The 25,920-nt window shown below is 40.6% G+C and overlaps 1 protein-coding gene across 5 annotated transcripts in view; it reads left to right on the top strand.

Moving 5' to 3' along the window:
- The window catches only part of EXOC6 (exocyst complex component 6), a 123,559-nt gene that overhangs the window by 19,538 nt on the left and 78,101 nt on the right, over window positions 1-25,920 (top strand). For all 5 annotated transcript variants that reach the window (XM_084845859.1, XM_084845862.1, XM_084845858.1 and 2 more), the window contains exons 2-11: window positions 8,963-9,134; window positions 10,278-10,325; window positions 10,418-10,508; window positions 11,547-11,592; window positions 13,246-13,450; window positions 14,396-14,551; window positions 17,019-17,087; window positions 20,834-20,917; window positions 21,029-21,075; window positions 22,198-22,318. In XM_084845859.1, the coding sequence (XP_084701985.1) occupies window positions 8,963-9,134; window positions 10,278-10,325; window positions 10,418-10,508; window positions 11,547-11,592; window positions 13,246-13,450; window positions 14,396-14,551; window positions 17,019-17,087; window positions 20,834-20,917; window positions 21,029-21,075; window positions 22,198-22,318 (1,039 nt within the window). The remainder of the gene's footprint in view (window positions 1-8,962; window positions 9,135-10,277; window positions 10,326-10,417; window positions 10,509-11,546; window positions 11,593-13,245; window positions 13,451-14,395; window positions 14,552-17,018; window positions 17,088-20,833; window positions 20,918-21,028; window positions 21,076-22,197; window positions 22,319-25,920) is intronic.

The raw sequence follows: 25,920 nt of genomic DNA, 5'->3' as shown, positions 1-25,920 counted from the left end.
CGTGACCAACTAGGAAGTGAAGCCTTTTGCCTCCCCTTTCCTCTGAAACAGGTAAATACACCTGTTTTCTATCCAGCCTATTTTCCTACCCAGTTAGTCAAGAACTTTAGAAAGTGAAAAGTAGCCCCCATCCTCTTTTCCATTCCAGTTATCATCATCAAACAATAATGTCCTCTCTGAAGCAAGTTGTTTGGGAAAGAACATTACAAAAACATGTTGATCTGGTGCTCTTTGGCCACTTGCATACACCTCCAGTGTAGATGCTAAGCCAGAAGACGCTCAACAGGGGATACAGTCCTCTACTTACTTATTTTCTTTATGGGGAGACACCCTTGAGACAGGCCCTGATTTTTTATCCCCATTAGAAACCCTATCTTGGCTGATACTGGATCAACAAAGTAGTGGTGCAAAAACAATACCGGTTAGAAAGATTTGGGAGTGGGTGTTGGCCATCCTGATGGATCCAAGTAGTTGCCCACTATACCTGCATATCTCAGCTGGGTCTTCTTTATGGCTCTGCGAAGTTCTTTATGCTTTGGAGACTGGCCCTGTTTGTTCCATGTAGTATGAGAAACAAGCACTTCACAATATTGCAAAATGAGCTCCTTTTTAGTACAATATGTGTAACCCAGGCCAAATTTTAACATTTTATTGTGCTCTTTCATTTTTTTAAGTAGAACCTTGTGTGAAACAGTGATGCCCTCTAGTGTTCACATCTTATTTATGAAGGTAAAAATAAAAGTTAAGAATAAAATAGACACATAATCAAAGTAAGAGATCATGTTACTTCTAAATAGTGTGCTGCTTTATTATATGTAGAATTTCACACTGATAAATAACTATATGACTATAATAATATAATATAATATAATATAATATAATATATATAACAGTATTTTGGAATAAATGCAACACATTGTGTGACTGGATTTGGGACACTATAAATAACGATTAGCTCTCATGTTCTGAGAACTGAACATTGTGTGCATGTTTGCATCTGCTGTTCTCTCTTTGACTCAATTTGCACATTAGTTGTACTGACACACTATTACATTCTATTCCTGGCCACCTACCAGGAAGAGGATGTCTAGTTTTTAAGTCTTGATGATTTCATGTAAGCCTTTTTCTGCTCAGGATTGCTGCCTCAGAGGAAAAAAGAAATGGGAATCCATACAAATCTTGTATCGGCTCTTGTTTTGCTTATCTGTTGCGGGTCGTTAATTTGGAGGGAAATGGAAAGCAAATAAGGGAGCAATCCTATGGCTGCTAGACAGTGGCTAGATGGCCATAGGATATCTGGTTTTCCAGGAACCGACCTCCATCCAGTTCCATGCTGCCTCGGAGGCAGAGCAGAACAGCCTCATTCTCCGCACTCACAAGAGGAGCGTGGAGCAGCCAAAAAGGGGTGTTCCGGGGCGGGGAGGGCAGAAATGCCTGTACGGCACAGCCAATGTGTCATACAGCAGCCTTCTCCCCCGCTCAGCCCTCCTGCGGCTAGACAGCCACAATTGGCTGTCTAGCCGAAAATGCAGGGCAGGAGAAGCACAGAGGGAACGTTCCTCTCCATGCTTCTCCTGCCGTGCTTTGGATATGTGGTCGCCTCCGAGTTCAGAGGTGGCCTCCTATCTGAATAGGATTGTGCCCTAAGATGAGTAGAAATGTTTTTGACGTCTATTTCAGAAGTCTCTACTCCATGTTAGAGTTAAATGGGTGACAGAAGGAAGCATAAACAAAGGTTGGATATAAGTAAGTTGCCAAACATGAAAATAATGAAAAAGAAAATGGTTAAACTGACTACTTAGAATTTTTTTTAAAAAACAAACTGCATTCCATGTATGCTAATATATGATCATTTATTTTTATATAATATTTATAGATTGTATCCATGCCAATATCCAAAGCAATGTACAAAATGGCTTTAAAATGACACAACGTAAACCATTTTTTAAAAGAAATCCTATTTATGTGGCTTCTTCTGAATGGCTTGAGGTTGAATAACAGTAGTGCTTAGTGAAGTGCTCACTTTCCCTATCAGTAAAGAAAATAAGTGATAACAGTCATCTGTTTCTCTGACCGTGTCTACTAATACACGTTAAACATTATTTCAAATATCTCCCAATGTTCCTTAGGGGAAATTCATTAAAATTGTTCCCCCAGTGGTATATTATGCCAGTGCGTCTAGCAAGGATAGCAAATAATAAACAATACAGAACGTTGTAGAAATTGTAATCAGCAAGGCTTATATATTGGTATGTGGTGGTTGTGTCCTGTTGTGTTACAGTTTTGGAACATGATATTATCAGAAGTGGCAAGCATTACACACCAAACTATATATATTATATCATCATTGGCTCTATTACAATATGGGAAGAACAAATGCAAACATGACATCTAAGGAAAGAATCGTGTTCATCCTGATGACAACCTGCAGGGTAATAGGTAAAAGTTGGTAAACTGCAGAACTTCTATCATTCAAATCTTAGTACATGGCAGATAGCCATTGTAGAGGTATGTCAAAATACCCGATTTTCACAAAATATGGCATGATTTTATTTTATTTACACACCAGGGATATATGCAGCAATATTTGCTAAAGCCCTTCCTCAGATTCTGGAAAAGAGATGAAATATAATTTGATAAAAAGAACGAAGAAAACATCCAAGTAGCAAATGGATTCCACCTATATTTTTGTTTGTATGGTTAAGGGGGTGGGAGAAGGGATATATTTGTTGTTCAGTCATTAAGTCTGTCAATAATTAGAGTTAAATTTGATGTATTTTTTTCTTTGTATTTGGAAAATTGATTAAAAATTAAAAGAAAAAAAGTATCTCCCAGGTCATCAGTTTGGAGAGAATAAAAAAAAAAATCTTACTCCATGTGGTGACAAGTGAAAGTTTGTCTTAATAGAAACTTCAGATATTGTTTCATGACTCAAGAAATAATTACCATAACTCCCACAAGGTGGTGCAATTTCCACGGTTAGTACAAAAATATGTGCTATGGCTGATAGTTTGGTTTTTTTGCTGCCTTTATATTGTATAGCAAATGGCCTGTGAAATGGTGTGTGCTTTTGTATATATTATACATCAGATCTTGCTTAGGTGATCTTTTGGGAAATAAAAAGATCACTGAGACAACAGGTAAATACATTTGTGCTGAACATTTGGATGATTTTATGATGTCACAGCACAAAACTACGGTGCCTGGGAGTTTATCCATTGTTGTTGTTCAGCCGTCCTACTCTTCGGGACCCCATGGACCATAGCACGCCAGGCCTTCCTGTCCTCCGCTCTCTCCTGGAGTGTGCTCAAGTTAGTTTATCCATACTGGATTTATAATTTTATTTTTCCTTTCAGGAATCCACTTTATCTTTTTTCCCTGTGTCTTGGCTTTCCGCCTGCAAAATAGGACTCGAAATACTTTTTCTTCTCTAGTGCACAGCAAATGTATTATCACACACTGGCCCAGTTAGCAAATTCCACTAAGCCCAAAATACTGGCTTGATAAGGGTCAGCATGCACCCGGGTTTGCTCCTCCCTTCATGTGAGTGAGCTAACAAGCTGGGATCCTGCATTTAACCATAGCTTTCCGTGACATGCGAAGTGGGAACTATAAGGTATTGCTTGTAAACAAGCCAGGATTTGGAGCCCAACTTTAAACTTAAAAAATTAAGCACGTGCTTAACCTTGTCCCACTGAAATCATGTGACTTCAAAATGCCTTATTTTGTCTGGATTGTGCCCCATGTAGTTTCAAGGTATCTCTATCTGATGGTTTCATGAATACTTTCTTGAGTGAATAATAGCCAGGAATTGGAAGGAAAAGAGGAGTAGATACTGTGAAGCTGACAGCATGCTCTAGGAGGTCTAATGTGGAGAGAGATAGTTGGAGAAGGAAAGGGTGTTGAACCATTTTTGTAATAACTGGACAAATAAAGATAGCAGGAAATACACTACTTTCTGAAAATATTTACCAAAAAAGTATCATAAATGTGGGGAGATGGTGAGCAAGACAAAAAAAATTCAGTGGCCAGATAACATTGGAATAGGCTGAAGTTAGAAGAAATGGAGGCAGGTGACTGATGGTCATGGTAGAAGGAGAATCATAGAATAGTAGGGTTGGAAGGGGCCTACAAGGCCATTGAGTCCAACCCTCTGCTCAATGCAGGAATCCAAGTCAGAGCATCCCTGACAAATGGCTGTCCAGCCTCGTCTTGAATGCCTCCAGTGTGGGAGAGCCCACTACCTCCCTAGGTAATTGGTTCCATTGTTGTCTTGCTCTAACGGTCAGGAAGTTTTTCCTGATGTTCAACTGGAATCTGGCTTCCTGTCACTTGAGCCCATTATTCTGTGTCCCGCATTCTGGGATGATCGAGAAGAGATCCTGGCCTTCCTCTCTGACAACATTTCAAGTACTTGAAGAGCGCTATCCTATCTCCCCTCAGTCTTCTCTTCTCAAGGCTTAACATGCCCAGTTCTTTTAGTCTGTCTTCATAGGACTTTGTTTCCAGTCCCCTGATGATCCTTGTTGTCCTCCTCTGACCCCAATCCAGATTGTCTGTATCCTTCTTAAAGTGTGGTGCCCAGAACTGGCCACAGTACTCAAGATGAGGCCTAACCAGTGCTGAGTAGAGGGGAACTAGTACTTCCCGGGATTTGGAAGCTATGCTTGTATTAATGCCGCCCAAAAGAGCATTTGCCTTTTTTGCACCACATCACATTGTTGGCTCATATTCAGCTTGTGATCTACAACAATTCCAAGATCCTTCTCGCTTGTAGTGTTGTTGAGCCACATATCCCCCATCTTGTAACTGTGCATTTGGTTTCTTTTTCCTAGGTGCAGAACTTTGCATTTATGCCTATTAAATTACCTCTCCTGCCCACTTGCGTGTCATCTGCAAATTTGATCAGCATTCCCTGCACCTCCTCCTCCAAGTCATTGATAAAAATGTTGAAGAGCACTGGGCCCTATCCTGCTCATTACCTTTCCCCAGTTTGAGAAGATCCCATTGATAAGCACTCTTTTAGTCCAATTCTGTAGCCAACTGCGGATCCACCAGATCGTTGTTTCATCTAGCTCACTTTGAGCTAGTTTGCTCATCGGGATATCATGGGGCACTTTGTTGAAAGCTTTGCTGAAGTCGAGGTATATTATGTCCACAGCATTCCCACAGTCTACAAGGGAGGTGACTTGATCAAAAAATGAGATCAGATTCGTCTGGCAGGATTTGTTCTTGACAATTCCATGTTGGCTTTGAGTAATCACGGCATTGTTTTCAAGGTGCTTCCAGATGGATCGCTTTATCATCTGCTCCAGAATTTTCCCAGGGATTGATGTCAGACTGACTGGTCTATAGTTCCCAGGTTCCTCCTTTTTACCCTTTTTGAAGATAGGGACAACATTGGTCCTCCAGTCATCTGGCACTTCACCTGTCCTCCATGATTTCTCAAAGAGAATAAACAGTGGCTCTGAGAGTTCTTCTGCCTGTTCCTTTATTACTCTACGGTGCAGTTCATCTGGCCCTGGAGATTTTAACTCAGTCAAAGTAATTAGGTGTTCCTGGACCATGTGCCTGTACTTTGCCTTTGCCAGGGGGGTCATAGACCCTCTTTTGGGAGAAGACTGAGCCAAAATAGGAATTGAGCACCTCTGCCTTTTCTTTGTCATCTGTTATCATTTTGCCATCCTTATTTAATAGCTGAACCACCATTCTTTCCTCTGCCTTTTACTATGCACGTAGCTGAAGAAAGCTTTTTTGTTGCTTTTAGCATCCCTCACTAACCTCAGCTCGTTCTCAGCTTTAGCCTTCCTGATGCCATCCCTGCAATTCTGTGCTACCTGCCTGTACTCTTCCTTTGTTGCTTGGCCTTCCTTCCACTTCCTATATGTATCCTTTTTTGTTTTCAGGTCGTCTCTAAGCTTTTTGTGAAGCCACATTGGCTTCTTCTGTTGTCTTCCACCTTTTCTTCTTCTTGGGATTGTTTGTAATTGTGCTTTTAGAATTTCCTTTTTTAAAAACTCCCACCCATCTTGGACTCCTTTTCTCGTTAGAATCGCTTGCCATGGGACCTTACTGATCATTGTTGTGAGTTTGTTAAAATCAGGTTTCCTAAAATCCAGGATACGCGTGTGACTACACTCAGCTTTTGCTTCCTTTAGAACCAAGAACTCAAGTATAACATGGTCGCTTTCCCCCAGAGTTCCTGTAACTGGTACTTTATCCATTAAGTCATCTCTGTTGATTAGGATCAAGTCAAGGATAGCCAATTCTCTAGTTCCTTCCTCTACTTTCTGTAGAGGAAGTTATCCGCAACACAAGTCAGGAATTTCCTGGAGGGGCCATGTTTTGCAGAATTTGTCTCCCAACAAATATTGGGGAAATTGAAGTCCCCCATTACTACTATGTCATGCTTCCTTGAAACATTGGCTATTTGCTTTTCAAAAGTTTCATCCTCATCTTCTCCTTGATTGGGTGGCCGGTAGTAGACTCCGACCACCATGTTCCTTTTATTCTTTGCTCCATTTATTTTAACCCAGATGCTCTCGATGGGGCTACCAAGCTCATCCTCCTGTATTTCTGTGCAGAGATATGTATTTTTAACATATAGTGCAACCCCACCTCCCTTTCTGTTCCTCCAGTTCTTTTTGAATAAGTTATATCCTTCAATTGTTGTATTCCAGTTATGAGAGTCATCCCATCAAGTCTCAGTTACACCTATCAAGTCATAATTTCCCTCCTGAATTAAGAGTTCAAGTTCACTCTGTTTCCCATACTCTGGGCATTAGTATATAGACCTCGAAGACCATGTGCGTCAAAGTCTGGCTTTCTTCCTACATGTGTCTGAAGACTGTTATTGGGCGCTATTAGAGCTGTTCTCTCCATTGTGGTGCATGAGCCTTGGTCCATTGTTACCCCCAACTTTATATCTCCCTTCCCCGTAGGATTCAGTTTAAAGCCCTCCTGATGAAGTTCGTCATGTTGTGGCCAAACACATTCTTCCCAGCCTTTGTGAGGTGCAACCTGTCCCTTGCCACCAGTCCATCTTCCAGGAAGTATAGCCCATGGTCCCAGAATCCAAATCTCTCTCGTCAGCACCACCTTCATAGCCAGTCATTCACCCAGAGTATTTTTCTTTCCCTTTCTATCCCTCTTCTAACTACTGGAAGTCTAAAAATTTTATGCATTAAGTTAAGCATGTAAGGCAGCAATCCTATACACACCTGGAAGTATGTCCCATTTAACTCAGTGTGGCTTACTTCTGAGTAGACATGTATATGAGTTCACTGTAAATTACCTTGATTTTTTAAAAAGGTCTTTTCTTTTCTGATGAATATAACTATTTTTAAAGCTTACTTTATAATATAAAGTTTATATAAAGAATGTAACTCAAATCGAGCCATGGTAATGGTAAAGTAGGCAGGTTTGGAGCATCAGCCCAACACTTTGGGAATTCTAGAAAAATATCCCCTCCACTTTCATTGCTGGGCATGGTTGCTCTTAGTTTTGGAAACTCCATTCTCTTCGATTTCAGCATACGCAGCTGTCACTGTTTGGAGTTAGTTTGCCCTTTAATGTATTTTGGCTTCTGATGGCTTCACTTGAATTTTTCTGTGCACGTGTATTGTCAATGTCGGCTGTGTTGGCTCTTTCTAAAATAATCTTCTTTGGTCCTTCTCATGCTTCTCAGCTACGTTTCCATTTCCTTTTGTTTTTTCACCACTGCCCTTCCTGCATATGCTCTGCTTTCCAGTGCCAACAGCCATATTGGTTTGTGAGTGAAAGTTTCAGCCTCATTTGTTGCTTCCTCTCCTCTACTTTTCACAGCAGAGCCAAGGCCATTTATAAGCTTGGATATTTATGTGTGCGCGCACGCGTGCGTGTGCAGATACATACATAAAACAATGAGAACTGCAAAATGCAAAGCTCCCCTGTGTTGCTGATGAAAGGTGTACCAGACTAAGAAGAAAAAGTCCCCCTTGCCTCTCGATTGACCTTGGGCAAGTAGGGCTGAAAAGATAATTCTGTAATGTAGTTTGGTATCTGGGCTCTGGACAGGATGGAAAGATCTTGGTTGTCTATTGAGATCTCCTGGGTTAGTTTGGGGCTCATAGGTACATAACTGGAAAAAGATGTAGCTAGAACAAAACAAGAATAATAATGATATCAATGGTCTGCTGTTGATATTTTGTTTTGATGCAGTTGTTTTATGAACAACATAAGCTGCCTTTGATGCATTCTTGCAGGTAGAAACGTGGAGTATAAAATAATTTTTTGTGAACCGCCCAGAGAGCTTCGGCTATTGGGCGGTATAGAAATGAAGTGAAATAAATAAATAATCTAAGACAGAAATACTGAACCTGATTTGGTTTTTCATTAATTGTGCATGCATATGTATGGTAAGATTGGAATTGACTTTTATTATTTAATTTAATTTTACTTCTGTTTGTCTAGCTAGGTTTCCCTTGGAAGGGGTGAGGCAGCAGAATGGAGCCAAGATAAACAGTTTTGAAAATCTAAATATTTAAACAGTTGGCAATCGTTCTCCACTAGGGGGCTGTTTGGCTAGACAAAAGGCCTACAAAATAATGCAATGTGACAACCTACTTGAAGATCATACATTTTGTCCTTTTCTATTTTAATAAAGGGTATTTAGGAAATTTTTGTTTGGCCTGGTGGGAAAAGAGGACTTCTGAACTAGTATTTGAGTGTTAAGGCAGGAATAATAGAATGGAGATGTGACTGGTTCAACACCTGGATCAATTAAATTAAGCCTTAGTTCATTCCTCAGATCTTAGCTTGCTATTGGACAATGAAAAACAATTTTGATTGCATTGATAGCCAGCTTATTAACTCAAATGTAATTTTAGCTTTCTTTTGCTTTAAAATTGAATACTTTGTTTTAGTAAAATTCTAATGCAAACTATTTGCTACTTGAATTTTATTTTTTACGTATACTTGACAGGTCTGTGTATGATGATCAACCAAATGCACACCAAAAGTTTATGGAAAAACTAGACGCGTGTATTCGTAACCATGACAAGGAGATTGAAAAGATGTGCAATTTTCACCATCAAGGCTTTGTGGATGCTATTACAGAACTTCTTAAAGTAAGAGCCGATGCAGAAAAATTAAAGGTAAGGTGCTACAGTTGTGCTTGTACTTATTCGAAAATAGTGAAGATTTCTTTGTGCTGCTTACGTGATTTCAAAATTGCACATTCCTTTTTAAAGGAAAATACTGACACATTTGTGTCCACTTTGCAATGGTGAGGACAGAATTATGATTATTTTTAATTGAACAATACATTTAATTTTAATTAACAGTGCAGTAATTGTCCACCTTATAAAGCCTGGCAAATCTAAATATTTTTAGAAAGTTTTGATTTTTTTTTTTTTACAAGCACCCAAAACAAGTAAGGAATTTTCCTCCTCAAACACATGTTTCCCTACTTACTCAAAGAGCAATTGGAATGGCTGGGATTCTTTAACAATGTATTGTGAGATTTCCCCAGAAGCAGATTGTAGAACTAGTCCCCTTAGCTCTCTTTACATATTTGCGAGAAAAATATGCACCCCAGACAGAATGAGCGTAGTTCACCAGAGGTTATGATTAGAACAGCATTATATAAAGGATATTCAGATAACAAGAGACCAAATACAGCATCAATGAGGTCATTGAGCATCTTTGTTCAGAAATTAATGAGTTTTTTAATAAACTAGAATGTGCTCCCTTATTATGATGACCTAATGAGTCACTTAATATGTGGGAAAGTTTGAGGTCGAGTTCTGCCTGCACCTGCGGCACTAAAATGCTGCTGTGGCTTGGAGATTTCCACGTTTGATGTTAATCAACCACCCAGTGTTTGCATTCAGCAAAGTATGAATGTTTAATTACCATAAAATGCAATCACCATTTCTCACAGACAATGAACGGCACATAGAGCTCATTGAGGTTATCAAAAAGGGACCAGTGGTCAATTGGGTCATTGAGTTGAATTGTTTGACAGACCTAGAGAAACAAATAAAGTTCAAAAATCCCAAGTAAATTTGAGAAGTTTGCCACAGATTCTGTTAGAAAGAACTGTCATAACTAATTGAAGTTAACAAACAAAAAAACCCCTTGGTGATCAAAAGTTCAAGTTCAAGTTGTAGAGTTAATTTGGATTTGCATTTCTTTGTTCTAAGTTTCTCATGAAGCATGATCTGATTACAAGGGTGAGCAGTTGCATCAGGGCAATATATGCATATTTCTCTAACAATGGTGAAATTATTTTTAAGGTCCAAGTTACTGATACCAACCGAAGGCTTCAAGATGCTGGGAAAGAGGTGAGAAAATGGCGCTTTCTATGTGCATAATGAATACTTGTCGGAAACAACTTGTCCATAACTTAACTGTAATCTGCTTGACAATATCTAAGGTGATCGCGCAGACGGAGGAAATAATACAGTGTAGACTTCAGCAGAGGAATATTACAACAGTGGTTGAGAAGCTTCAGTTGTGTCTTCCAGGTGAGTTACAGCAGTAATGCTGCTGAAATTTGATGTATGTACATTTCAGCAGAATTGGTCTCGTGTCTGTGGGTGCTTCCAGATGGAAGTTCGTGCTGCTACCCTCAAAAGACATTGTGCAGCTATTTTGTCTGTTTGTCCTTTACTGACATTTTTGTGGAAAGAAAAAAGGCTGAAGAAGAGGTGGGCAAACACCAGCAGGTTACAAGTGGAAAGTGCTAGACCCCCGTAAAATTCCATAAATGAGGCAAGGTGATTGCATGATACAAGCCTTGTCTGGAGGCACCCTGAGTCATACTTTTTAAAACAAATATCATTGTGGACTCAAATGGGATGTTTCTAATCTATTCTATTTTATTAGTTCTATTCTCATTGTATATACAGGGTATTAGATGATGATGATGGCTTAATGGATATAAGATATAACCATGCAGTAGAATGTCATGTAGCCATTATTTGTTCACAGGTGAAATTAGGAGCTTCGAAGTGAAGCTACAAATTCTTCACATACCTTGTTTTCCTGAATCACCATTTCTGGGTATTTGTACATTGCCCTTTTCTGTATGCCAGTATTCTCCCACATGATGTACTGTTTATAAGGACTGCTCCTGCAGATATCAGTGACTTTCTTTTGTTGTATATTTGCTGTAACTTGCGAGGATTACAGTAGGTGGTACTGTTGGCATATAATGCATTATCCGCAATAACTAAGAATACATAGGGATGCCTTGAAGGTTTTTAGGAGTTAGCTGATGGCTAAATTGAGAAGATGTTGGCAAGGTTGTGTTGAGATAGGCTTGAACTTGCTGTGTTTTCTCCTGTTTTTCCTGATGGTTCACTGCCTCTCACCCTCACTTCTCCTGGTATGTATTACACTGCGTTCCATTTTGATCACTTTCTTTTATCTTGGCGTTATAAAACCTTCCTGAGACAGAGTGTATTTGTATGTAAAACTGAATCTATGGAGGATATATGTATTTTGGAATGGTTACACGTTTTATAAGTAGGATTTATGAGTTTTAATATCTATTTATACAGTACTGGAGATGTACAGCAAATTAAAAGAGCAGATGAATGTAAAAAGGTGAGTGAAACTCTTTAACAGAAGTATAACTTTTTTAATGAATGGGTTCATCCGCTTGTCTTCTACAATTACTGATGGAACGGTAAACTGATCAAGACATATAATGAATCTTGGTTTGGTCATTGTATTCTTTTCATGTCTTTGTTTCATGTCTGTCATTACAAACGAACAGATGTGAGAAAAATAAAGCATTTTCAGGGACTTAATAATTGCCTTGAAAAAATGGCTTTATTTCAGCAGCATGACATGTAATGAAAATGTTTAAGTTTGGTTTATAATGGCATTTGTAATTTTATTTTGTTTTAGCATTTTAAAATGGGCTATGAATAAGTGGTATGTCATAAAAATGGCAAAGAGGTATCTGTAGCTCATTAATATTTTCCTTCGGCTTCACTTCTGTGTACGCTTACATGGGATTAAATCCTACTGAACACAGTGGGGCTGACTTTTGAATAAATGTATTTAGGATTGCACTGTTAAGCTTTGGAAGCACATTCTAAACAAATGTATACTTCCTAAAAAGAAAGAAAATTAATGATCTCTCGCTACCCCTTAATCATTATTGATGTCTGTTAAAACTGTTTAATATTTAATGCAGTTACTAAAATTACAATTTTTGTTGAAGATGTGCAACCAAGCACATTCTTAGATCTATCAATTCAGGGTTGTGTATCTACCTGTCTGTCTATACAGTGAATATTCTTGCTTTTTAATATAATCAGAATGAATTTTGGTGAGTAGCTGCTTGGGTATGAAGGCAACTTATCTAGATGCTTATTTGGGAGCCTTTTAATATTTCCTTTTTGCTTCTCAAAGATTTTGCCTTTTTTAGTTTCTTCAAGTCTCTGTCTCGTAAAATGTAGCTACACTAATGCTAATCTTCTTTTCTGTATCCTTGATTTAAAAGTGGGAAACCAATGGAAGCATCCCTCGCTGTTAAACTGCTATGCAGTCTGCAGAGTTATAATACTGCACTGGAGCCATTAGACCATGCTTGCATTTTACACTGACAGTATGGCCACCAGCTTTTCATGGATGAAAACAGGGACAGTCTTATGCATGAGTGGGTGGGGCTAAGGGGCAGAGTGTGGCAGTCTAGCAGTGTGGCCTCCTGGACGATGGTGCGGCCAACACAATCCAGTTTCAAATGTGCTACCTGGCAAGACAAATAAATAAAATACATGTGAAATCCTTGGGACAGAACCTAAAGACAGTTCGTGTCTGGGGGGGGGCGGGGGGGTTGTTTTTGGTTCGGGCTCAAGCTCCCACCAGGAAAACTTGGGACCTCAGTTGGTATGTCTGGGTACCTACCTCTTCTCTATCCCACCGCCTCCAAACACTCACATATGCACACTTGAGATATCGCCAAACAACAGTATTTGTTCAAATTAACGAATATTTGTTCCTTTCAACCCCTACTGTTATTTGTATAAGAATGCCTCTATTCAGAATCTATGGCCATGCTGGCTGAGGATAATGGGAGTTGTAGTCCAACACCAGGTTAGAGAAGGCTGAATGTAATCCAAACAAAATTGTAACACAGCCTAGGCTGTTACAATTTTGTTTGGATTACATTCAGATACGAATATATACATCTGTTTGGTGTGGCTTTTTTAAACCTTGAACATGTGTTTTCTCTTTTTACCCCCCCAGATATTATTCTGCTTTAAAAACTATGGAACAGCTAGAAAAAATATACTTTCCTAGAGTTAGTCAGTATCGATTTTGTCAGATAATGATTGAAAATCTTCCAAAACTTCGTGAGGAAATAAAAGAGATTTCCATGTCAGATCTTAAGGACTTCCTGGAGAGTATTCGGAAGCATTCAGATAAAATTGGTGAAACTGCAATGAAACAGGTAAATTTATTGCGGTCTGGTGTTACTAAGTATTATTTCTCAACTAACTTTTTGTGCTCTCAGTGGGCCTTACATGATGAAGGCCCTTCCACATGTGCATCTGATGCAGTTGCTCCACATGGATGCCTCAGTTGTGCAAACTTTTCCCCACCTTTTTTGAATGGTAGGAATCAGACCTGTGAGGCATACCTATGTCATACTAACTTTAGGTCATGGTGGGGAGGCATGCATCTCTTCTCCACCAGTGAAAGATCTGGTGGATGTATGAAATCATTTGGGAAAATGAATGATATAGATATATTGCAAAATAATTACATGCTGTACAGAATGAAGTGTTATTTTGCCTTTCCTCTTTGTCCAGTGCCCTTTTTTTTTTTAAAAAGGTTAGAATTAGACCTGACTACAGCAGATCATATTTTCTAGTGTGGGTAGTGCTGAATGGCTGTAAAGCGGTGCTGGTGTGGGTGGGTGAATGGGAATTTTCATGCAGATAAGCAGTGAGTGGGAAGGCTGCTTAAATCTTCATCTACCCACCACTTTTTTTCTCTCTGTTGTTCATCCTTAAGTCACTCTCTGTTGGGTTCCAAGACCAGAAAGAGCCTGGCTGTGGAGCAGTGGCAGGGAAGAAGCAGTGGGTGAAGGAAGAATTCAGCACCCACCTCTCACTTGCTGAGATTTTATTTGAAATTACCCACCCCCACTTTTACACAAATTCAGCTACCTTTGTTTGAAGACAGAGGTCTCCCACAATCACATCTAGTTTAGCTCAGCTGAAAAATGCTGAGGTCTTGTGTGACTTTGTTGGACCCAACTGAAGAGCTGTGTGACAAGTTGCATTGTGTCCCTTTGGTCATTCTGTGTGTGTGTGTGTGTGTGTGTGGTTTGTAGGACCATAGATGAAACTGATGTAGTTTTTTGTACTCAGTATATATTTTGCTAATACAGGCACAACAGCAGAAAACCTTTAATACTGCTCTTCAGAAGCAGAACAATCTCCGTTATGGGAGGAGTGTGTATGTAAATAATGATGGAATTCCAGAACCAAGGAATGAAATTGTTTCAAAGCAAAATTTTGAAGAAGAAGAAGAACATGAAGATGAGGTATTTTGGTGTCAAAGACTTGTTTATTTTATTTCCAAAATCCATATTGGTATACTATCTCTGTTAGGCTAACAAAAAGTTCACAAGACTTCTGAGATTTTGCACATTTTTGACTATTTTTTGGTTGGCCTAATACAGGTATTACACTAATGTGGATTTTGGAATTTTTCTTATGGTCAACACAGCTTCCTTTATTTTTCTTTATTTTAATGTTGTCCCTATAATGCAGCCCTTAGGACACAATATTCAAATAGACAGAAGGCTGAAGCATATGAAATGACTTTCTAACATAGGCAAAGATCACTGAAGAGGCAGGTTTGCCTGGCACGCTAAGCAACCATGACAGTAAACCACAGTGGGTGGGTGGCTTGGCCCTTACGCTCAACAGATGATTGTCTGCTTGGCGGCTTGCTTCTCCTTCAGTCCCTCTCAGTCCTTGCAGCCGCTGCTGGCATGTATTCCAGGGGACACTGCAGCAAAAATCCTTGTTTCCTCATTCCCTGCATCAACACCTTTTCTGCAATTGGTCTGCTGGGGCTGCCAGCTACGGGGAAAACTCCCACCCCCATCAGGTTGCCAAAGGGATTTAAGTTTCTGAGCCCTCATGAACACTGAGAATATATTTGCAATTATTTTTTCTTTCCAGCATCTTGCACAAGTCCACAAGACTGCCTGTCCGCTATTGAGCCCAGCATAGCCATTGCCTTCTCTTGTCAATGGCCTTCTCAGTTTCATCCTTCACTTCAGTGCTTCCCAAGAGAAATGCTCTCGTCTCACATCAGATTGCAAAAAGGAAATAGTTTTCTGAGGCCTTATGAACATGGGAACGTGTTTGCAGGGTGTTGGGGGGCAGTCTTGCGAAGGGCAGTATTGAGCCCAGCACACCAATATCCCTGTCTTGTCAACATCCTTGTCAGTTTTATCCTCCACTTCATTTCCCTTGCTAGGGAACACAGTGTTCTAAAAAGTGACATCGCGAACACCATCCCCTAAAGCTCCTTCTCTCCTGCAGCCTCCAGCCACTTTCAGCTCTCCCTTCCACTTCGGGCTTGTTGCTTCCCTCCAGTGGTCTCCATTGCTAGCTCTCACATAGACATATGGGTTACAGAGCAGTGAGCGGGATTGTTAAACATATGCAATTTTGTTTGAGAAAATTGCGCAAATCTCATAGTAAAACAGTAAAATGGAGGGAGAAATTACAGGTTTGGGCACCATGCTAAGCCACCCTGCAACCACCCAGAGTAACAGCCCACCATGACTTAGCGTGACATTCAAACCAGGTCACCGTGTTTGTGATAGCCCAATGGAACATCTGACTTCTTTTTCCTTTTGCATAACTCTTTCCCCTGCCATGTTGAGACTCCTGACACTCTTCTCTGTTTTCAAAAGCAGATTTAAAACACAGTTTCCCCACATGAAATGGGGGTGGGGAAGAAAGCTGCTGGGTTCATCAAACTGTTTTGTAGTTCTTTGGATTGTGGCCATTATTTTTACCCCTTGGGAAGAGAGTGGGAAAATACTTGGTGAATATCATTCAGGTGATTTTGATTTGGTTTAATATGCTAAAGCAAGTTTGTAACTGGAGTGGTTCACAACATGAATAGCTACATGAGATCAGGGAAGAATTCATTCAGATCGCATTTTAATGTGGACATACCTAATTTGCATTTCCTGAACCAATGCACAAACCAAAACGTTATACTTTGATATTCACATTTTCCTGAAGTTTGCGATGCAATTCTCCAAAACTGTGTATATTAGGGGAAAATGCACACAAAAATGCATATATTAATGGAAATAACATACAAAAACATGTTATATTCTGGGAAAATTGCTTCCAAAAATGCATATGTTAAGCAAAATTCCACACAAAAAAATGTGTGTATTAGGAGAAATGCACACAGAATAAGTATTGAAGTAAATGTGAGAAATGCATGTAATTCCTATAAATTCAGATACTATGGTTTTGGACGCTACCACCATTTTCCCTTTTCATTCTTTATGTGTAACCTAAAAATTCATAGTCCTAGATTCACTATTTCTAATGCAAGGATAGGGAATGTGTGGCCTATGTTGTTGTTGTTGGACTGCAACTCCCATCAGCCCACACCATTGGCTATGCTAGCTAGGACTAAGAGGCATTGCAGTCTCATATCTAGAGGGCCATACGTTCCCCACTCCTGACGTGTACTTTGATCAGTAACAGAATATTGTAGATATTGTTTTTAATAATTTCATCATGGTCTCCATTTTCTGTTCCAAAGCATAATCAGCAGGGGTTTGTTGGATATAAGGGCACCTGTACAATTACAACAGCAACTGGATAACTGATCACAGTCGAGTCTACCTTGTACTGTCTGTCTAGCCTTTTATCTAGCTTAGTGTTCTGAGTTTGTAACACTGGTTTGGTCTATACTGTGGTGTTACAGCTGATTAGATTTTTTTTTTTTTTTGCCTCTTCCTGCAGGTTTTGACAGCTCAGGATCTGGTAGATTTCTCTCCTGTTTATAGATGCTTGCATATTTATTCAGTTCTGGTATGTATAGAATTCTTTTTTTCTTTGTGCTTCTCTCATGCATTGTCTAATCTTTTTGTGGGGAAACTAGTTCTCAATTTCCTAAGACTCCTGCCAGTTACCTTAATAGAAATCTATCTACATTCTAAAAATGACTGTGAGCATGCTGCTTCTTTACCATCCATGATTAAGGTTATTTAGTTCATATTCTTCAGTATCTGCACAGTCCCGCTATTTTCATAACATTGAATCCGAATATGCCCTTCAATTCGTAGAAGGAGTCGTTCTGTGGCTGCAAGGCTCTTTGATCCACTGGAACCTTCCTTTCACATAAGGAGCAGGAAGACAATTTTAACAAATTCTACATTGTTCCAGAGGTCCCCCCCGGAAAAATTTTTTCGGGGGGGGGAGGGGTGCATGAGGCTGCAGGAGAAAGGAGGAATCGGCAAAAAAAAATGCCTCTTCTTCCCCTCTTCTGTGAGTGGAGTTTCATTCACAGGATTGTTGGATCCAACCTATAGTGTTTTACAAAGTGACTCATTGTTGTGTCACATACCACCTCATTTGCTATAGAATAAGTATGCTCAATGAATGATTTGTTGCTAATATGCAAAAGAATAATGGTTCTTGCATTGCTTTAGATTAGCCTTTCCTAACTTGGTTCCATCTACATGTGTTGGACTTCAATTCCCATCATTCCCAGCCAGCATGGCCATAATCCAACACATCTGGAGGACACCAGGTTTGGAAAGGCTGCTTTAGAAAGTGATCGTTAAGTAAGGAAAGGTAAAAGCACAATCAGGGAAAAGTTAAAAGTTTAAGGGCACAATCCTATGTGTGTTTAGACAGAAATAAATCCAACAATTTCCAGCATCTCCCAGCCAGTATGGCTGGCTGGGGAATGCTGCGAGTCATAGGACGTCTAAACATGCATAGGATACGCCCTAAATATCTTCCATCAAAATGAATGAGGATTCCATTCTACTGAAATTCTGCTTGATAGTGTCCTGTAACTTTGTTTGTATAAGTAAGTTTTTTACCTATGTGTAAGTAAATTCACAAATATGACTGCTGCAAAAACAACAGGAACTGAGCAACTAAAGTAGCAAAATAGATACTCAAGAGCACGTTTCAAAAGATAAAATTCATTCATTTATTACATTTCTATACTGCTCAATAGCCTAAGCTGTCTGGGCAGGTTACAAAAATTAAAACCTTAAAAATGCATAATATAATACTAACATACAAAAATATAATAATTTTAAAACAATCAACAGTAAATTCGAGGACTCATTAAAAACCTTATCATATGCTGTCAAATGTCTGGGAGTAAAGGAAAGTCTTAACCTGGTGCTGAAAAGATGCCAGGAGGGCCTCACTTTGCAGAGTTTCACAATTGGGGGGGCCACCACTGAGAAGGCTCTCTCCCTTACTGGCATCCTCTGAGCCTAAGTTTATACCAGGAGAAATTGTACCTGGAAGATCTGGATTAGGGAAACAGTAAAGATATTGTATTACAATTGCTATGTGCTCAGCATAAGCTGTTCACTGGATGGAAACTAGCAGTTGTGTGATTTAAAAATAAAATAAAATAGCAGTCACCGTAGTCCAGACTAGGACCATGGCGGAAGAGGGGGTTTAACCCTTTATTCATACCATCGTCCTGAGCCAAATTCCTCTCAATCCTGCAGCTGCTGTTTACTTTTATTTTTAAAAATGCAACTGCTAGTTGTGTGATTATCGTCATGTCTAGTTTGGCCCTAATAGTGACAATTAACACTGTGGTTTATTCAAAGGAGAAGTAGATAAGTGAAGACTCCTAATAGCATGATACTTCAGTGGCATCTGTGTTCATTAGTGAATGGCAGGAGAAAAATTATTCATTTTTCAAATAATGTATTTTCTAAGTGCTATTCACCTTGAACCTTTGGGGATCAGACATGCTAAATAATACAGATAAAGAAGCAATATAAGGAGCCATTAGCAGCAGGCCTTGCTATCATTCCAAGCTGGAAGCAACTTGCCACGGTCCTCAGAAACTGCTTTGGCAGGGGAGTCAGACCTGTTGTGACCTAGTTTGAAGAACCCTAGGTAGAGAGAGTGCAGGTACCAAATGGCTCTGGAGAAAGAAGTTGATTTGAAAGCATCAGATATGTGGCTAGTTGCCCCTTTTGATATTTGCAGAGCCATGGATCATCCTAGAGACTGGGCAATGGGGTTACATCTCCTTCTCTCCTAGACTCTCTGTTCTGGCATGCAGGTTTCTCCTCCCCCTGCCTTTAACAGCAAAGGGTGGCAAAGGGAATTTGCCTGAGGAACAGGAAGGCCTGGGCAGGGAGCCCCTGATCCAGCAGCCTGCTCCCGCTATTTAAACCAAGGTTAAGACTTGCATTTGCACAAGCCCCAAGCATTCCTAAACTAGGTTTGGCCATTTGGAACCAAAGCCCTCTTTCTCTTCTTTCCTAAGCCCAATAGCTCTTGTCAAATGAATGGGAGGAAAATAAGGTTGAGTGGTTTTAAAATAAAATCTGTCCAGACTCTGGGTGTGAGGGTCTGTTTTTCTTCAAAGAAAGAAAATCTATGTAGTAAATAACACAGGTTTTATGTTGTGCACTTGGAAATAACATTTCTTCTGCCCCATAGATGCTCCTACTAGGTCAGTCTTTGCAGTTGGAAAACCTAGTTCTAAACAATTTTATGATGTATTTAAAAGACATTTTCCACCTATGTGCATCATAGGCATAAGATGCTTTTATTTGAACAATTGAACACTGCAGATTTCAAGTGCTAGCGAACTAGTGACTAGTGGAATGCCCATCATTATGACTGGCAGGAGATATATATGTGTGTGTGTGGCGGGGGACTGTGTCAGAGGCAACTCTGAGAGGGGCATGCTGTCACTAGCCCAGTGCGCTGCTCATGGGCTCCTGGTTTTTGCCCAGAGTCAACCTGTGTCCTATTTTGCACTTTATCATAAAACTCAAGGCTGCCCCATCTACATAGCATCACTGTTTCTTAGCATAGCCTTGTGCTAAGTTCCATTTCTTGTGTGATGCGTCTTGCTTTGTATAGCTGTCTGTTATCTATTATATGTAGATAAACAAAGGCATAACAAAGCAACTGTGAATCATATTATTAAGTCCTGAAAGACAATTGCATAACTCAGAGTTCCATTAATTTCTGAGCCACATGCTTGTAGAGATAAATATGAAAATGCTAATGGGTCAAAAGGATGGAGCAAGGGAAAAGTAAGCCTTAGTTCACTATTTTTCAGTACCTGTGATTTTAGTCCATTTGCCAATCTGCTGGCCGTAAGGTGCCTCAAGTCCCTTTTTAATTTTTTACATTTCAGAATCAGAGGGTTGGAGGCAGATCTAGTCATTCTTAGATATGACTAACTTGACCCACTGAAATCAATGTGACTTTACTCTAAGTATGACTAAATCTGGATCCAAACCAGAGTCTGCATTAACTACCTTTTAAACATTGTGATCTCTTTTGGCAAAAGGTATTCATTCCAGCTTCAAATTAGTTAGGACTTACAAGTAGAGGCTCTCTTTATTGAATATGTTGGTCCTTTCCACTTATAGGATGAGAAGTGAAATCTTCTATTTGTGCCTGGGTGCATTTTGTTGAAGAAATAAAAAATATGCTGCTGTGAGAGTAAAAAAAAAAAAAGCTGCTCTTAAGTTGCATACGCAGGTGTGTGCATGGGTGTGCTTGAAGAAAGCAAAAAGTTACCAAAGTTTGTGTATTTTTTCCTTTAGGGCGATGCAGAGACATTTGAGAACTACTATAGAAAGCAGAGAAGGAAACAAGCAAGACTAGTGTTACAGCCACAGTCAAACATGGTACTTGACTAATTTTAAAAAGTGGGGGTGGCGGGGAGATATTGGTCTGCTTTATGTACTTATGCAGTGGTTTAGCTAACTTCACCATTCAATGTTTGTGTTCTCTTAAAGCATGAAACAGTAGAAGGCTACAGAAGATACTTCAGTCAAATTGTAGGGTAAGTTCCAACAATATGGGTACAGTTTTACTCATAAATTGCATAGCTCAAAAGCTTTTTTCTCATGGTTGCTTTTGGCTGTTTAGCTTGCGCAGTGTTGATTTGCAGCAGTGTTAACTGTATTTGTTCCTCCCTACTGATTGTTGCCATATTAAGGACAACTTTAGATGTTGCAAGATACCAGGGAGAAGGGGGCTGGGAAATTGTGAGCAATTTGCCCTCTCCCCTGCTCCCAAATCCTGTAATGGCTTAAGCTTCCTTGAAAGCAAATCCTGTGGGGTCTCCACCGCAAAAAGACTATTCTTGCCTTAGTGTGGTTCTCTTCCCTGACTCTGCTGGGAATTGTCACTACTGTCTGTCTGTCTCTACAATATGGCAGAACATCCATGCTGCAGCTGTACAAAGAATGCCTGATATTCTAAAAAGCAATGCGAAGCTGGGGGAAAGCAAGATCAAGTAGTATACAACTAAAAAGCAAGTGTCAGACCAATTTGGCTTGTATACAGCAACTATGACAGACAAGTTCAGGCCTAATACTAAGCAGAAATTTTACTCTCTTTCCAGAGAGCTACAACTTGAATAATGCATATACAATATTCACTGACTTCCAACTGCCTTCACGGAGCTATGGGCTAAATTGTTGACTTTGCGCTGACCTGTAGTAAACTGTAGTGTATGGGCAAGCCTATATTGCTTTCACATTAATTTTTTAATGTTCGGTGCACAGCACACCCTGTTAGACCTGAGCCTTGGCTGGAAAAAATTGATCCTACCCCCCTCCCCCTCCCCCAGGTTTGGTTAGAGAGAATAGTGGTACAACTGCAAGTACAGCACAGATACTTCTTTCGGATCAAACAACAAAGGTTGACTTTCCTCCATGAGCTGCTTTATATAATCCTATGAACCCTCCACCCCCACCCCAGCAGCAAATCCCATAAAAATTAGTGAGAATATCTGATTTTCTTCTATGGACTCTGGCTTTATTTCAGCACTTTTATAAGCAATATTAATTTAAACCAATGTGTGAGAAAGAGAGAGAAATCTGAGCTTTATTGCCGGTTATAAATTATATCTTAAGAGAGCAATGATTATTCCACTATCAACTATTTTGTGCGTGTTCAGTTTTTTTGTAGTGGAAGATCACATTTTGCATGTAACCCAAGGGCTGATAACAAGAGCTTACACCGATGAACTTTGGAACATGGCACTTTCAAAGATTATTGCTGTCCTTAGAACTCATTCGGTAAGTGAGCAGGCATTGTGAAGATGTCCTTTAAGTTCATTTACTACAGGAACTTTTCATTGTGTTTAGAGGACGGATAATGTCAAAGTGAAAAAAAAAATACAGATCTATCGTTCTGAGTTTTTTTGTAATTAAAAATTGCTCAGATTTGGGGGAGAGCCTGCCAAGCTTTTGTTTGTCCCAGCAGTATCAGGCTGTGAGCCACAGCCGTGGGCTATCTGCATAATCCTCCACCGATTTACAACTCCCTGGGTCTTCCAAACTGTGCCCTTAGTCTGGCAGTTGAGAATATGCAGAGTTAATCTGCTGTTATTATTGCAATCCGTCCTAATTAGTTTCAACTGGCCTCTTCATTAGATCAGATTGAATTAGTTTAGCACTGAAAGCAGTATCAGGAAATAGTTCCTAATTATCATTCCAAAAACCCTGTTTCCAAAATAAACTTCACCAGCAAAACCCTTACAGCTGCCCTTTGGTGCTTCCAAGGCATTATGTCTTTGTGGCAATAAATCTGTTTCCAGCTCCTGGAAACTGGTGCATTGTTGTTAATTTAATATTGGCTGTATTTGGTTGAGGGATTATTAGTCATTCTAATGTTTATCATTTAATGATGTGAAGTTATCTTTCCTTAATTTGCCCAATTTAATATCTGCACCAAAATGGATGGAATAGTTAGAGTTGCTTGTAACTGATGGAATTTTATTGTGGTGACTCATTTTAAACATAGACACCTAGCATGTTATACATTGTATTAATAATAATTTTCACACCCACCTAAATACATATATATATACACATACATACATATATCCATATAAAAGGCAACATTCTAGTAGCTGTTCGTGCCATTATGTTTTGTAGATAGATGGTTGTAAACAGGCAAAAAAACACTTCCATTTTATTTTTTTATTGATTACATTTCTATACCGCCCAATAGCTGAAGGTCTCTGGGTAGTTCACAAAAATTAAAACCACAAAGTACAACATAAAACAATATAAAATATAAAAGCTTAAAACTACAATATAAAAATACAATCAGAATAAAACCTAGCAGCAATGCAGAGATTTAAAACACAGATGTAAAACAGCAGAGCTAAAAGACTAGAATGCTAGAAGGCTAAAATGCTGGGATAATAAAAAGGTCTTCACCTGGTGCTGAAAGGAGTATAGCGTAGGCACCAGGTGGCCCTCTCTAGGGAGCTCATTCCACAACTGGGGTGGCACAGCAGAAAAGGCCCTCTTCCAAATAGCCACCTGCCTGACTTCCTTTGGCAGGGGCTCCCAGAGAAGGACCCCTGCAGATGGCCTTAGGGTCCAGGCAGGTACATATGGGAGGAGATGATCCTTCAGATAACCTGGCCCCAAGCTGTTTAGGACTTTGAATGTTAATACCAACACTTTGAATCAGGTCCTGACATGGACTGGCAGCCAGTGCAGCTGGAAAAATACTGGCATAATCTTGTTAGCCAGTCCCCGTTAACAATCTCACTGCCCTGTTTTGGACCAGGTGAAATTTCTGGACTGTTTTCAAAGGCAGCCCCATGTGTAATTCATTGCAGTAATCCAGCTGAGAGGTCATCAGAGCATGGATAACTGTAGCTATGCTATCTCTGTCCAGATAAGGGCATAGTTGGTATATCAGTCTAAGTTGCTCCGTGCCACCGAGTCCACCTGTGTCTGAAGTGACAGCTCTGGGTCCAAGAACACCCACAAACTACAAACCTGATCCTTTAGGGGGAATGCAACCCCCTCCTGACCAGGTTTAACATCACCTAGGTAGGCAGATGAACCCCCCACTAACAGTACCTCCATCTTGTCTGAATTGAGTCTCAGTTTATTGGCCTTCATCCAGTCCGTTACTGTGCCCAGGCACTGATTCAGAACAGGCACTGCCTCACCTGGATTTGATGAAAAAGAGAGGTAGAGCTGGGTGTCACTTGCTGGCACCTCAGCCCACTCCTCCGGATAACTCCCCCCAGTGGTTTCATGTAGATGTTGAACAACATAGGGGATAGAGTAGAGCCTTCTGGGACCCCATAGCATAGTTGCCAAGGCAGAGAGCAATAATCTCTTAGCACCACCTTCTGGAATTAGCCATCCAAGTAGGAGTGAAACCACTGCAGCGCAGTGCCTCCAACTCCCAACCCAGGCTGATCCAGAAGGAGGCCATGGTTGATGGTATCGAAAGCTGCTGAGAGGTCCAAGAGAATCAAGAGGGTCGCACCCCCCCTTCTCCTGGCAAAGATCATTCCACAGGGTGACTAAGGCAGTTTCCATTCCAAAACCAGGCCTGAAGCGCGATTGAAATGGATCTAAATAATTTGTTTCATTCAAGAAGGCCTGGAGTTGTCCCGTAACCACCTGCTCGAGCACCTTGCCCAGGAAGGGGATGTTAGCCACCAGCCTATAGTTGTCAGCATCCTCTGGGTCCAAGTTAGGCTTTTTCAGGAGTGGCCTAATTACCACCTCTTTTAAAGCAGCTGGCACCACTCCTTCTCTCAAGGAGGAATTTACAACCTCCTGTACCCAGCTGGATAACCCCTCAATGTAATAAGCCATGAAGGGCAAGGGTCGAGCACACAGGTGGTCAATTGGACTTGGTCAAGCACCTTGTCCACATCCTCAGGCCTCAATAGCTGAAACTCATCCAATAAAACTAGACCAGACAGTGCTCTGGATGCCTCTACTAATGGAACTGCATTAATCCTAGTGTCCAATTTATGATGAATCGGAGCAACTTCGTCTTCAAAGTGCCGTGTAAACTCATCACAGCATGCTACCGAGGGTTCCACGGTTTCTCTCTCTGGCCCAGAGTGTAGCAGGCCACAAACCACTCAGAAAAGCTCCGGTAGATGACACTGAGAAGATTCAGTGCTGGTGAAAAAGAACCTTCTCTTTGCCATACTCACCACCACAGAGTAGGCTCGATAGTGAGCTCTAACCTGTGTTTGGTCAGACTCAGCATGAGTTTTCCTCCACCTGCAATTCTAGCCATCTCCTCTCTTGCTTCATTGCCCTCAGCTCGGGTGTACACCAAGGAGCTGGCCAGGCTCTGCTCAGAGGGAGAGGGCGCTTGGGTGCGACAGTGTTGACCGCCCAAGTCATCTCTGCATTCCACAGAGCAACCTGGGCTTCGACAGGAGCACTAGCCATACCAGCAGGAAAATCCTGTCTGGAATCCATTAGCCTCCGGGGGCAGACCATTTTAATAGGTCCCCCAGCCTTGCAGAGGGGAAAGGCTGCCAAGAGTCTAAGCCTCAATAGGAAGTGATCCCGCCATGACAAGGGGACAGATGTTACTTTCCCCTCTTTCAGATCACTATCCTCCTGCCCAGTCGAGAAAACCAGATCAAGTGTGTGACCTTTTACATGTGTTGGGCCAATGACATGTTGGGAGAGCCTCATGGTTATCATGGTGGCCATGAAGTCCTGAGCTGCCCCGGACCCAGCAGCCTCGGCGTGGAAGTTGAGATCCCCCAGAACCATCATCATAGGGGTCCTCAACACCAAATCCGAGACTACCTCCATCAGCTCAGGCAGGGAGTCTGATGGGTAGCAGGGTGGGTGGTAAACCAGCAGAATCCCTAATCTGTCCCAGGTAC

This window comes from Heloderma suspectum, chromosome 3 (genome assembly GCF_057233095.1).
Source record: "Heloderma suspectum isolate Gila_16-S chromosome 3, 16-S_ref, whole genome shotgun sequence".
Lineage (NCBI taxonomy): Eukaryota > Metazoa > Chordata > Lepidosauria > Squamata > Helodermatidae > Heloderma > Heloderma suspectum.
This window is presented reverse-complemented; position numbering and strand designations above follow the sequence as displayed.